General features: G+C 33.3%; 1 protein-coding gene across 2 annotated transcripts in view; it reads right to left on the bottom strand.

The window, feature by feature from the left end:
• Positions 1-11,975, bottom strand: part of LOC149794691 (suppressor of fused homolog) — a 47,593-nt gene extending 35,618 nt beyond the window's left edge. For both annotated transcript variants that reach the window (XM_089964299.1, XM_089964297.1), the window contains exon 1: positions 11,778-11,975. In XM_089964299.1, the coding sequence (XP_089820425.1) occupies positions 11,778-11,950 (173 nt within the window). In that variant the 5' untranslated portion in view covers positions 11,951-11,975. The remainder of the gene's footprint in view (positions 1-11,777) is intronic.
• Positions 11,976-14,865: the final 2,890 nt, after the last annotated feature.

Raw genomic sequence — 14,865 nt, forward strand, 5'->3', positions numbered from 1 at the left:
ACCCTTAAACCCTATCACATACATATATATGTACATTCAAGATAATCAAGTTAGATTGTAAACTTTAGTTTTAAAAATACAAGCTGAGTTGGCTGAAATGTGAAAAGACAATGACAGGTATTTCCAATACTGGTATCAAATCGATGGCATTAACAGGAAACTTGCACCATAAATCAATGTAGACATGGTCGAGTTTGCCCATTTCTGAAGCCCATTTATTTTTATCAACACGCCCAATGTTATTTGACAAATTTAGACCCCACTGATGGTCTTATTTACTATCAACCATTATGTCCTAGCATTTGCAAATGGGTGTATTGTCAGGTGGAAGCAATTGATCAGCCTGAATTGTATGACAGGATTAGCTTGCTCATTGATCTACTTGAGGGAGGCAGCAAAACTGACCTCGTGTAGGTCTCCAGGGAGAAAAATTGGATGTGAAATGGATTTAGAATTATTCATGCAGAGAGGAAGCCAAGTATTTTGCAAATGTTAATATTTATATGCGGCCCCACCACAGCACCCCCCCAAAAGGGGGTGGGTAGTGTTTGAAGACAATGCAGTAGCCAATGGCACATTATCCAAGTCAGGAAGAAAATTTTCACAAACAAGAACTTAATTTTTTTTTAAAAACAGTGATACTTTTGTCAACTGCTAAGCCATTTTCCTACAAAATTAAAAAGTAGAACACAAATTTGCAATATGTTCAATTCTAACTCTGAAATAAAATAGAGTTATGGATATGAAAAATTCAACCCTTTTGATTAACAGATATTTTATCTACTCTAACTTCATACCAAAGGTTTTGAAATTAATAAAGTATTACCATGATTCTAACTGCATTTTACAAATAAATACATGCTAAACCAACCTTTGTTTGCCTCACCTATGACAAATGTCGCAAAAGGAAAGATGTATCTGTCACAAACAATGTCAATCCTTCTGGCATCTACTTTTGGTTCGCATAACAAGTTTTCATCGGGGATCATCAGACTTTTCCCACAAAAGATATGTGAGAATATAGCTCTAGCTTGGGGGCCAAGAAAGGTCAAAATCACAGGAAGCAATTGTTTAACTGTAGGTGGGTGCATCCAAAACCTCTGCCATTTTTCAAAGACAAAAATATGTCATGGATGTATGTCATTGCAGTTGTTTACATGAAATTTCTCAGCAAAAATAAAAAGACAAAGAAAAATGATCTATTGTGACCACCAATGCTTTTTCTCTGACATGAGTCACTATAGGATTGACGGAGTTTATGATTGAAAAAACTAATTTGATCTGTTGTAACTTCTCATCAGTAGAACCTTGTTCTGTACCCAACCCCAAGTCCCAAACAGCAGCTATATAGAAGCAAGTCATGCCAACAGACAGGTTACCAATTCAGAATTTGACATCATTTGCCCACAAGAACTGATATGCACAGCCATTCTGCTTTGGACAGCAGAATTGGAGTGTACACAATGAGGTGCATTCAAGGGAACTTTGTCTTGTATTCTAAACCATATTTCTCTGCACAAAAACAAATTTAAAAAAGCCTATTCAAAAGTAACCTCTGTTTATTGTCTTAATCTGCATCTTATACTTCCATTTTTCATTTCAGTAAATTAAAACGTCAGTTTGTGAATTGTCATGGTCCTTTATTATACTCTTCATTATTCACAGTTGTGAGTAAATTCATATATTTTGAAATATTTATATTTGTCTACCTTTTCTTGCATTCATTTAATGTTCACTGGTTCACTCATTCCTTCTTTTTGTTCACTCTTACTTTTACCAACTTATATGCAACCTACCCCAGGTACTCTGGTGATAATAATCGGATAATGCAACCTACCCCAGGCACTCTGGTGATAATAATCGGATAATGCAACCTACCCCAGGTACTCTGGTGATAATAATCGGATAATAAAACAGGCAATCAGGTACCCTTTTAGTTCATGTCAAGAAAACATGGTTCCAAAATCAATCAATGATTGTATCTGGTGACGTCAGGAGTGAATGAGACACAGAATAACATGTACAGTTCATGGCTCGTTTTGTGAGACTACTGGCCACTGCAATGTGCACACGAAACACTGAACAAACAAGTTTTCACTCTGTGATATGCAAGGTGTGAGAGGATAGAGCAGCAATTTAAAATTAAGTTTTAAAATTAAAAATGGGTAAAACATGAAAAGTGGGTGGGTATTCTTAATGGCTGGATGAAAATAGTGTTCAATCTGTGTGAAATAACATCTGATCAGAACCCATCACACAGATGAGCAGTTCTTTTACGTGCAAGTAAACAATGAAAAACATACACTTTTGCATGCAGTTCAAGCCATTGTCAACCTACAACAAAGTAATTCAGGTTTGTACAAATGTAATACAATTTCCCTTTGATCGGGTACCCAATCATTGAATTAACAGGCATTTGGTTAACAACAAATTTTTTTTACTGTTGTAATGGTAGCCTGAAATACAGAAATATACAATACAAATGATTTCCACTTGTACGGAGATAACATTGTAAACACCCCAGCAAGCTGTAGAAAGAAATGTATTTACTAGGCTTTAAGGTAATGTCACCCTAGAAACATCATCTTCAGTTGACACTAGATACTGAAATTTAGCCAACATGCGACAAAGTTTGTCCATTGAGTTTAAGACACGGCTCACTCTGGCTATTTCTAGGCATCTTGACAAAATGCATGCATCACATTTACATAATTTGTAACCTGCCAGTGGTTAGAGCATCTGCTTCAGATGAGGGTTAAGTCATACAAAAAATTTATAAAAATGGTACTAACAGCTGCCTTGCTAAGCATTAAGAGATTAGTGTTAGGACTTGTCAGCCTTGTATCAGGATAATGAGACTGGGTTTGACATCATGCTACATGTCTGCGGCATGATGCACCAGTGCTAGACATCACTATCAACTGCCACACTGCAGACATTGTTGCTATAAGACTACAAAATCATTAAAGCTATGTTAAAAATCAAAATCACTGTAACCTGCCCTATTATACAAAAACAAGGTTATGAAATTAGAAGCAGTTATTTTGCATAAACTAACAAGCCACATTACTGAAAGGAAACAGGACATAAAAATGTGTAAATATTAAAACAAAGAAAAATGAAGCAATGAAGAGTTACATATTCTGAGCACTAGGGATGCAAAACAATGTCTTGAAAGTATTAAAATATTTACAAACGAATTAAGAAACCAAGGACACACAAAACAAACTGTGGTACTTAAAAGTCCCATTCAGCCACTCATCTGAATTAAATAGTTGATCTTACAAATCTTTTGGGCTCATTTAATTCATTAATTTTAAGCACAAAGAAACTATCTGTATCAACGTTAATCAAATAGTCCATGAAATAGTCCCTCCCTGACTTTAAGAAATGTATAAAAGAAATGAAATTTAATAATATTCCAGAAATGAAATTTAATAATATTCCATTAACTAATGATTTGTATCAGAAATTAGATATTCATTCCAAGGTTTATATGACTTTGTTTAGCAATCAAATCTGTATCTCTCTAATACTGACACTAGAGACACATTTATTACAATGCCATACCTGGTAACTTAAAACTATTGCAAGGTCCTAAAGTAAAATAATTAACAATAGCATTAAAGTTGTTAAATTGAAACCGTCTACAAACAGGCTTAGGAAACAGCTACCGGTACTTCCCACACCATGCAATCAGGTCCTACTGGTGCCATATAATATTTTTATATTTCTACCCCCCTTTAACTGAGAAAGCAAACAAGAGAATAAATTTAGACTACCCACACAAAACATCCACAAGACTTTTCAAATTAAAATTATACCCCCCCACAAAACTGGGCCCAAGATGTAAATATAGGTCAGTAAATTACAGAACGCACTGATACTGAATAAGATCAAATAAGAGTTCAATCAACAATACGGATATTTATTTTCACCCATACTTTAGTGCAGTACAAATTTTGTACTTGCTTGTTCAATTTTTTTAAAGAGTATATTAAACAGAGAAATAGTCAAACATTACAGGCACATATCCCTTGGTGTATTTCTATAGTCATCACTGAACTGGCTGCCTCGGTAATGAAATAACTTTCAATGTATTATTCAATTCATTCTATAATGTGTATTGCTCTCATATTTTTACTTATTCAAATTCTCTGGAAAGGTTCAAACTAAATCATATAGATATCAAACTGAAATCTAAAAATAGCATGTTCCAAATACAAGCTTTGCAGGTTCAATGCTCTTTTGAAATGTTGTACAGCACATTTTAGGCCATCCTGTTTTATGCTTTAAAATAGCATCACTTAATCAAGCTCTTTATTTATCCACTGGGGCATGAGCAAGTTTCCTTCAAACTAGAAATGTATAATAAAAACACCTGTTCAATTCATGTGCGTGATTTGGATTTTAACGTAGCTTTAAAAAAAATTCAGTCATATCGCTACGATGTCTGCAATGTGGCAGTTTATAGTGATGTCTAGCACTGGGGCATCATGCCGCAGACATGTAGCATGATGTCCCACTCAGTCACATTATCCTGACACCAAGCCGACCAGTCCTAACACTAACCTCTTGATGCTGAACGCCAAGCAAGGCAGCTGTTAGTACCATTTTGTAAGTCTCTGGTATGACTTGCGCGTGGATTGAACACACAACATCCAGCATCCAAGGCAGATGCTCTAACCACTAGGCCACCGGAGCAGTGTGTCCAATTCATGAGAAGCATGACTCTGAATAAAACTGTATAACACCATCGCGCAGTGTGCTGGCCGATCTTAGCCTATGTAGTTTATTAAGCAGTAGAAAGTGACAGCAGATTCGGGTCTATGCAAATTATAGTCGGGCCTGACTTCTAAGCGAGTTTTTTTGTTAATTGCTTAAAAATGTGAAAACTAAGACCAGTACTCCAGAATGCAAAATAGATCAGGTAAATGTTAGAGGCCTGCAAGTTTAACATTACAAAAAATTACACATCACCATAAAAAATTTATTGCATGGCATTCCCCCATCCCATCTATATGTATACAGTGGAATAATAATGTATATGTTGAATTTTGTTTCTGTTTGTTTTATACTTCCAAAAGGAAGGTGGAAAGTTAGAAACAGAAGTTTTATGCTTTGAAAACTTGGCAACAAAAATAGCTTAAGCACTGTAAATTCTGAACTGTCTACATCAACTTCTCCCTAGTTTTGCCAACACCACCTTATTCCAGCTAAAAAAAAGTCATTTTGCCCAAATATTTGAACCAAGCATGGACCCTTCTTTCCCCAACTCAGGTGAAATTTCCAAAACCAAATAATAAACAGTTTAAGTGAAGTTTAAAATATGCTGGAGCAATAAGATGGAATTTATTGTCTGCAATTAAAACAATAAAATCTGTTGAATGTTCAGGTTTGAAAGAAAATTATTATACAATGTTTGAATTGTGCATTCTGAATGATTTGTGATACTTTCGGTGTGATCATTATTGTCTTCAATTTTGTGCATTACAGTATATACTTGCATACAAGTCAAATCAAATTGCAAACAATAAAGATCCTGATATAACACAGCATAATGTGCCTATAGATCAGGGCCTATCTTGTGTGTTCTGACTACTATTAACAAAATGCCCAGATCTGCTGGCACATTATGGGATGGCATATCTGGGTCTATGCAGTTTACAGCTGGACTTGTCTTACATGTGACTGCATATGTTTATGCTTGAGAATCTGATGTAATAAAAAGTGTTACATCTCCAACAGTATTTTAAAAAATATACTTATTTTAAGTTGGCTATTTAATAAATTTTGAAACACTAGATTATGGCAATTTATTTCCACATGAATGGATGTAGCTCCTCATTGGCACTGTAAAAACGTATCTTTTGGGGTTGAGAAAAAGATGTAATGTGATCTTTTTCTTCCAGCAGAGAACTTGCACACCCGATTTATTCAAGGAACACAATGCACATATTAAAACAACTCTTGTTAGTTGCAAGACTTGAAGAATCTGAATGACCCAAATACTGAACACAATGGTCTAATTGTTTTAAGAACAAAATTTTCAAACAACATACCAGGTAACATGATAATTAGGTAATTTAAACAATATAAATCAACCTTGAAAAGTCTATCTGAAAATATACCCCACTACCTAAAGATCAAAACAAAACAGCAGAACGGCAGTTTTCTTGAATTGTTCACTCTAATGGACTCATGCCACGTCTCCCAAAAATACAAATCCCCTGCTGATAAAAAATGTATTGTTCAGATGACCAATTTAACAGTCAAAATCATCTTCTCTTGATAGGTTTGGATAATAGACACTACTTTTTGACAAGAAGGGTATAAATGAAAAATGAAACTTGTCAAGTGCCCCATCAATACAAAGGCACCAATAAAGAATTCTGACTGAAATGCTCAATTCTAAAAGTGTTATGCTGCAGAAAGCAAAGTTATAGCTAACAGGCAATTAGGGTTCACAATTCTTCTAAACAATCTGAAAGACTAATTCAAGGTGTCTTCTCACATTGGGGCATCATGCCGCATGATGTCCCACCCAATCACATTATCCTGACACCAGGTCGACCAGTCCTAACATGAACCTCTTAATGCTGAATGCCAAGCGAGGCAGCTGTTAGTACCATTTTTTAAGTCTCTGGTATGACTCGGCCAGTGATCGAACCCATGACCTCCCGCATGCGGATGCTCTAACCACTAGGCAAATGGAGCAGCATTTGTTAATGTAATAAGAAGGATATGCATCAGCTTCATAATCTATTAACAAAGGCAAGATTAAGTAACTTATCGAATATTAGTGATAGATCACTCAATTTTGGTTGAATGGATAAGCAAGGGTTGTTTGAAAAGCAATAAACACACTATGAACAGGCTAAAAAACAACAATTTCCACGACTTTTCCATTTCACACAACTCAAGGACCACAACATCTTGCACTTTTCAATCAAAAAATTTCCGTGTTAAAAACAAGTTTTATAACCAGCGCTCAGCACTATGAAATTAGCAGTCAACAATTTTTATGAACTACACTGTCAAAAATTCCATGACTTTTCCAAAACTTTGAAAGGTTTTAAAAAAATTTCACTTTTCAAGGTACTTGAAGTTTATTGTTTTAAATTCTTAAACTTTTCCAGGATTCCAGGACCAGTACAGAACCCTGTATAAAGTTTTCTTGGTTTCACCACCACCAAGGACAAACACTACTTTAAAATCTGACTCTCAAACTGGTCATCATTTCTGTGCTGGAATCCATGCAAAATTTCACAAAATGAAAGGTTGCAATGATTCCCTCTACTCTCATTTGTGCATCAGAGAACCCCAAATTATTTATTTCAACCATTCAAAGGTTCTGACACTAAATGAAGATTCTCAAGCCCATACAAATTTAATTAATAAAATCTCTCAATAACATTCAGCCATTATGGAGTCGGCCCACAACAAAGTCATCCTTCCCTTTGATCTTGTATGGCTTTCGTGACACTTAATGCTACTGAACAATAAAAAGAAACAAATTTATTATTATTGATCACTGAAATAAAAAGCAAAAATGTTGCATGTTTTGATTTTTATGGTTAACTGTTTACTCTTGGAGTTAATTAAAGTGCATGTCAACATAGACATTTATTCTCATTTACTTCGATTAAATTAAACAGTACTTGTTGTTCTACAATTTAAAACTATATATCTCTTAACCAAATCAATTCAATCCTGGCTGTTGAATGTTCTGCACCATAAATGCATACATGCCAACCCCTGGCAAGGAAAAAGTGTAATCCAAGTGGACAAAAAGAGTAATCTAAGCAGAAAAAAAGTAACCCACATATAACATGATAAAATTCAATGAGCATATGTACAAAATCATTTACTTACCCCTCTGATCTTTTAACATCAATTATGGCTTCATATGTAGCACTTTTAGCTTTAAAAAGCAACAGACTCTGAAAACACTTTGTATCAGCCGAGACTACAAATATTTTGCACACCAGTAAGTGCCAACTTGATACTTCAGGAGTTCTCCATCTAATTTAACAGCAGCCTTTCCTGCAACAAGGTGCATTAAAAGCAGGGACAACTTGATATGCACACTGATGGAGACATTTTTCAAAATATAGAATACAACTCCTTTATGAATACCAGTCATCACCTGTTATCAGCTGAAAACCTCATATGGTTCTGCCAACTTATGTTTATTCAAAGCATTATCAAGCAAACCAAAAATGTTTTCTCCAGTGGAATCTACTGTTAATTCTGTTAATGAAAGAAGAGCACTCTGACTTTGCTCGTTTCACTGCCAAAGTCTCTTACAAAGGCAGAGTACAACTTTTTGTCATCACAATCTCTACCCTTGTATATTAACCCAATTTTCATAGCTTCTGTAATCTTAAGTGAAGTATCTTCTGCTCAACACCAAACAATATTAGATGATTTTGTTCTTGCACATGCATATTTTTTGCAATTTTGGAATCAAGAAACATTCATTTGAACAAAGGACTAACGTATTCTAAAGCTACAGCGCTAGGGGTGGTCCATATTCTATTAAGAACTCGGTAAATAACACTTATCCATTTATAAAATTCATGTCCACAATTTAGTTCTGCTGTAAAAAAAAAGTTACCTTAGTAGTGGAGTTAGTAAAAAGAGCTAATTCAAGGTTTTTTGTTTTACCATCATTAAAACTCTTTCCACACAGCCTGCAATGGGTGAGAAACTGCCCCAGAATGGAATGTTGTATTATGTAATTCAAGTATTCATCTTTGAATTGGTTTTTCATTGTTTTCTAATCCATCTGTGAAATTATTTGAAAAGCATTTTTGCTCTAATACATGCATCGACTATATGATGGCTTTTAGCACCAAATACCTCCAGATTGGTTCTGTAACATATGAATCAGAACAAGAATATGCGAGCAAAGATTAAAAATTATGAAACCAGTCTGTTCTCTCCAAACTAAGCCGTACAGATGCTATAAATAGAAACTAAGGTCAAAAGTTTGAAAGTAGAAACCACCATGCTTCTAGGAAATAGGGCAGCCACTATAAATAGAACATAATTCTGTTAGGAAAGTGCATACAAGTCTATGGACAAGCGTACTCTTCTGTCATAGTTATGCAGAAGCCATCCTTCCTACAATACGGTATGTGGCATTAATGAGATGTTAATATAAACTGAGAAAACAAATTATTAATTCTTTTGGGAGGGGAATATACAAAAAACACACAGACCACATGTTTATGCATAATGCATAATTTTGTGTTAAAAAAGTGTAATGATTGCGCCAAAAGCATAATGGTTGGCAAGTATGTAAATGTCATCAAAATACCTCCGGATCAAAACTGTTCTTCCTAAGGACTTTTTACAGCTAGTAAATGGGTCAAGAAAAGAGAATGTCAAAATATTTACTGTTGACAATAAATTTGTATAAATAAAATCTTTCGTTATTGTTAATACTGAGAGAAGGAATAAGACAGACCAAAGACAGGCAAGATACAAACTATTTTACCAAAATATAAATACATATAAATAAGAAATGCTTCCTTGTCTCTTATTTTAATTTGTAAAAGCACAATATTTAACTTAATTAAAACAGCCATACAAGAACAGAGACCTTTTAAACTTATAATACTGGAAAATATTAACTGTTGATACAAAATTTTACGGTATAATGATGGATAGAGTTACTGTAATCAGATTCATACATGAAAAGTCACTTGCTAATTCAACTCGCTGAGCAATATGCATAGCAGCAGAACAAAGACCGTTTGAAAAAGTCGATTATACAGTATCAAGTTAATGAATCTGGAAAAATGATCTTTTCCCCAACATTTCTATTGCAAAAATATGACAGTTGAAAGGATGTACGAAAATGAAATAACAGTTGAAAAATGAACATTACATCCACATTACTATTAACTAGTTCATTATGTGTATCAACCCCAGTCTAACATGGACAGGATGACACTTTACCTGGAAATGTGATGAAACTGTTGAGCAAGTGTAGAATGTTCATTGCAGCATTAATACATGTCATCTGATTGAAATATATTTTATATATTGTAAAAGCTAATAAAATTATCCATAATAGGCGTGTTTTCTTTATATAATTGACACTATATTAATGTAATTATTACTTTATAATTATCGAAAGAAACAGATTTCGCGCGTCATTGGAAAAAAGCTTTTAATCATGTCGCGGTCTGCCTTGTTATAAAATGCGGGTTATTAAAACTCTATGAATATTCAATATAATCACAGGAGATGTAAACAATTCAATGACTGTAGCATGTTCCTATGATATTCCTACACAAAGAAATAATCCCTCCAACTTAATGCAGACTGACCAAAAGTTTGGCAACTTAAATAAATGCATCATACATATATCATCAAAATCGGCATATTCCAATCTTCATTTTGCTACAAAATTTATATATCAGAAACTTTTATAAACCAACTGCAATGAGCATTGAATTTGTAAAACATTTTAGTTTGCCCATGTTGACAATGTCCACTATATTTGAATTTTCTAACAGCTGATAACGATGACAACTTTTCCACAACTAAACTTCTTATTAACTTTGGTGTGTCAGAAAAACCTGCAATTAGGTTTTGCAACATTGTTTCAATGACAATTATAAATAAACATTCCATTTTTGTTGTTTTCGAAGTTGTTTTACATACATATGAGCGAACTAATGCGAAGGTGATATATTTATATGAAGTTCAATGTGATAAAAGTTGTGAAAAGTTTATATGATTTTCATTTATAAATGAAAATACTTAAGTCGGACAAAAGATGTAATGAGCAATGAATCCAGCAGGAAAAATGCAATCAGAATATCAAATTTCATAATATCTCAACAAAAAATAACGTTATAACATTTTTTATGGAAAGAACATTTTAATTCGGTTCCATTACTGCCACACATAATCTGAATACATTTGTATAAGACACAAATTCTAGAAATTTGTAAATATTTAGGAACTTAAAAGTTGCATAACTTTATTTCTAACATATTTTCACAAAAATTAAACTGTTTTGGAATGATGTTAAACAGATCTATATGAAGAAATCAAGTGTTTGCAGTTATTTCAATTCTGCTATGGGCCAAGTAGTCCTGGAATGGGCCACAAAGGTTCATTTTTATTTGTTTTCTATTCAATCTGACCCCCAGTCTGATAACAATGGGGGATTTTAACTAAACATCTAGGGGACAACACTGGGTTGGGCAAATTCATTTCCAAGCTAAAATTATCCATTTTGATTAAAGCAGAAAATTATCCGGGTTGACACTCGTAGTGAGCATACTATACTTCAAGTACAAGCTGCCATAGGTCATTTGCTGCCGTCTAGTTCAGCTGGGAGTAATTTTTGAGAATCTGAGTAGAAAATGTCAGTTTGTCAATCAATATTACTTCAAAGACCATTATGTAGCTGCTACAAGAAAGACATGCTACAAAATATGTGCTAGAGTATACAGATATATTTAGATGAGGCCTACCAAACATGCAACTTCCATAAAAACTGAAGAGTACATTTAAAGCCTATATGTTTCTATGTAACATTATCGTCTATAAAATCAAAAATATGTAAAAACCGACTCATAATATTAGCTATTCAATATGCAGTTAATACATCAGGCCCACAAATAAAAATAATTTCAGCGTGTCTCGATACGATTTGACTGTAAACAGCAACGTGGATACCTTGTAAATACACAATAAACACAAAATGGCTTCCACAGTGTTCCCATATAAAGTACAGGACAAACACTTACCAATATTTTACCAAAGCCGTAACTTGTAGCGGATTCGGTTGGTCAGGATATAATTTCCTACATGCTGAATAAATTGCCTCTAATCCTGGAGGTGTCAATGGAACTGAATAATTTGGATAATTTGAGGAATAGTAGACTCCTCTGTCATCCATGTCTGTCTGATTGTACGGCATTTTGAAGCTATTCAGTTCAACTCCCACGTTGCTCCCACCTGGCTAATAAGTTTCAAAATAATACATATTCTTATTATATCAATAATCTGTTAATAAATATCGATTCTAATAAATATAATTAAATTTTTTAAAGCTTTGTAAGCTTGTCAGCGATGAAGCTGTATGCACATCAAAGTGAACTGTTGTGTTTTATTGGTTTTTAAACCGGCTGAGTGTGATAAATAAATGTAAGATCCTCATTTCCGGTAGCGGACCACCCAAATACAAGTGGTACACAAAACCCATGTGATCCAAACATTATTTAAAATTTAAAATGGAAAATATTATATATGCATTATATTAGTGTATATAATTACAACATATAAGCAATGATATGCATATAGTATAAAATTAATTAACTTACATGACATTTTCAGCAGACTGGTTTTCTTTTCTAATTTTGGACTGGTCTTAGGAAAAATTATAATTCCTAATCCATACCGATGCTGCAGAAAAGTAGAGTATTCCTATTGACTCATTCTCGTCTCTTCGATGCGCCTCAGTGTGGGTCACCTCCCTCATAGGATATTCCCAAACTTGTTTTAGATGTAAGGGGCGTATAAGCCAGTCAGAAGTAGAGTATAATTTGATTATGAGAATGAAACAAAAAAATATTCTCTATATTAAAAACGTCTTTATGCTGACTAATAAGATAACAACATGCTGTATAAAAAATATTTACATTTTGTATAACTATCGAACACGACAAGATACTTGCGAATATTATATTCATGTCGGAATATATTTAAATAATTAAGTAACACTGGGCAACTATTCACTATATTAAAACGTGTGTGGTCTTTAATATTAAAGATGATTGCTATAAAATTTGATAATTGTTATTCATATCCTCGCGTGATCGGTTTCGAAGCCCTAAAGAAGAAATCGCGGAATAATTCGTAAACAATGTAATTTTCTTAAAAGTTCATTTACACTTTGAATCATCAAAATACCTGATCTGCTAAATATTAATGGCTACAGAAATTTGTTTAGTGGCCGTTTATTTACGAGTACCACGTTTTGCTTTCCTTTTTTAAAACGTAATCTGTTCGGACGGGTTGATCACAGTGACACTAGCGGCCATCTCAGAGATCATAAAAGAAATGTACAATCACAAGAAATGGCAACAATCGCGAATATAACAATAAATAATCTTAATATCAATCAATATTTTCTTCTTCTTAGTATAAGTCTTGGTCATAACAACGATGCGGCTTTCCACCATTCTGAAAATCATACAAACGCCACGTAATGCATTTATGACAGGGTTAGAAACGTTTAATACTGTTTTGTTTCTAAAATTACGAAATGTTGATGTACCAAAATAAAAATATTTATCTTTTAAAAAAATATATTGATTTCAATATATTATATTACTTTTTTCATTATTAAAAACTGGGAAAAGGAAAGAAAGGAAAAAGAAAATGTCATTAAATTCAAAAGCGAAATTGATAACTATTTATGAGTTTATATTCGGAAAACAAAATCAGAAACGGGCGGAGATAAGAAGTCCCCTAATTTTATTCATTTGACAGTCGACATCAAACAAGTTGACATTACGAAAAAAAAATGATATTTTGAATGTGAATAAAAGTGTATTAGGGAATTCGATGTTTTGTTTGTTTGATTGGGTTTTATTTCACTGTCACGCATAATGTGTATACTTACGGGATTTAGACAAGCGCGAATCATTTTCTTAACTCGTAGTAAAGCGTGACATCACTGTCAAGAAAACGTCAGACAATTTCGTCAACAACTACAAGTTAGCACGTGATATCAACGCAATAAAATGGCCGCTCTGAAACATGACGCTCCGATACTGATGTCAGAACGTTATTGTTTAAAGTTAATTTTAAAACATATCAAAACAAGTCACCTAATTTTAATTTAGTGCATAAAACATATCAAAACAAGTCACCTAATTTATTTGTAATTAATATAAACTTTCCAAACAGGACAAGACATTTGCGAAGCACAAAAAGTTTAAAATAATATTACCAAAGAATACACTAATTAAAAAAAGGATGGAGTTTATTATGGCGTTTATGTTCAGACTGTAAGAGAGAGATATCTTGTGTAAACAGAGTATGATTAGTATACTATCACCAGGTTTTGTGCTACTTTTTCTTGTTTTGACTCTCGGCATCCACATAGAAAAATATTTTCACTTCATTATTGTTTTTCTTCCTAAGTTTGTGTGCATATTAACTTTGTCTATTAATCACGTGTTAAGTGGTCAAGTTCGAATTTTCGAATGATGTTTTAATTACAGTTTATAGGGTTTACTCACGCATTAAATAGTTCAGTTCGAGTTTCTATTGTGTTGTACTATTTACCTCTGCTAGAGTTATGACCCTTGGCGCGACTAGAGACTTTGGGGTTACATCATACACGTTTTAAGATTTTCCAAATAATTTTTAATAAAAAGGTTTATGAAATAAGAAAGCAAATATGTGATCGTGAACAAATTTATTAATCATTTTGATAAATTACACTGAACGGTTTCAATTATCAATATAAATAACCATACATCAAAACCTGCATTTACTGGCTTAGCTAAATAAATAAAACTTTAATGTTTTCGTTCATCCAATTTTCGCTAGTGTACTGTACTGTGTGGATGTATAATATTTATTTTCGATATGATTGCATTCTTGTAAATGTTCAGTATTTTCATTATCTTATCTGATATCTTTAAAATAAAAAAGAATAATAAAAAAGATATGCTCAAATTACTATTTTAAAAAAAGCTGTGAATGTGTTTCCATTGTAACGTTCTATTTAATTTTCCATTAAATACAACTTTGAAAACGAAAAGTACACATATCTGCTTTAGTAGGAAGGAAACCAAAACTGCATTACTCTGTTTATTGCAA

This window comes from Sinohyriopsis cumingii, chromosome 7, assembly GCF_028554795.1.
Source record: "Sinohyriopsis cumingii isolate HCF-2022 chromosome 7, ASM2855479v2, whole genome shotgun sequence".
NCBI lineage: Eukaryota > Metazoa > Mollusca > Bivalvia > Unionida > Unionidae > Sinohyriopsis > Sinohyriopsis cumingii.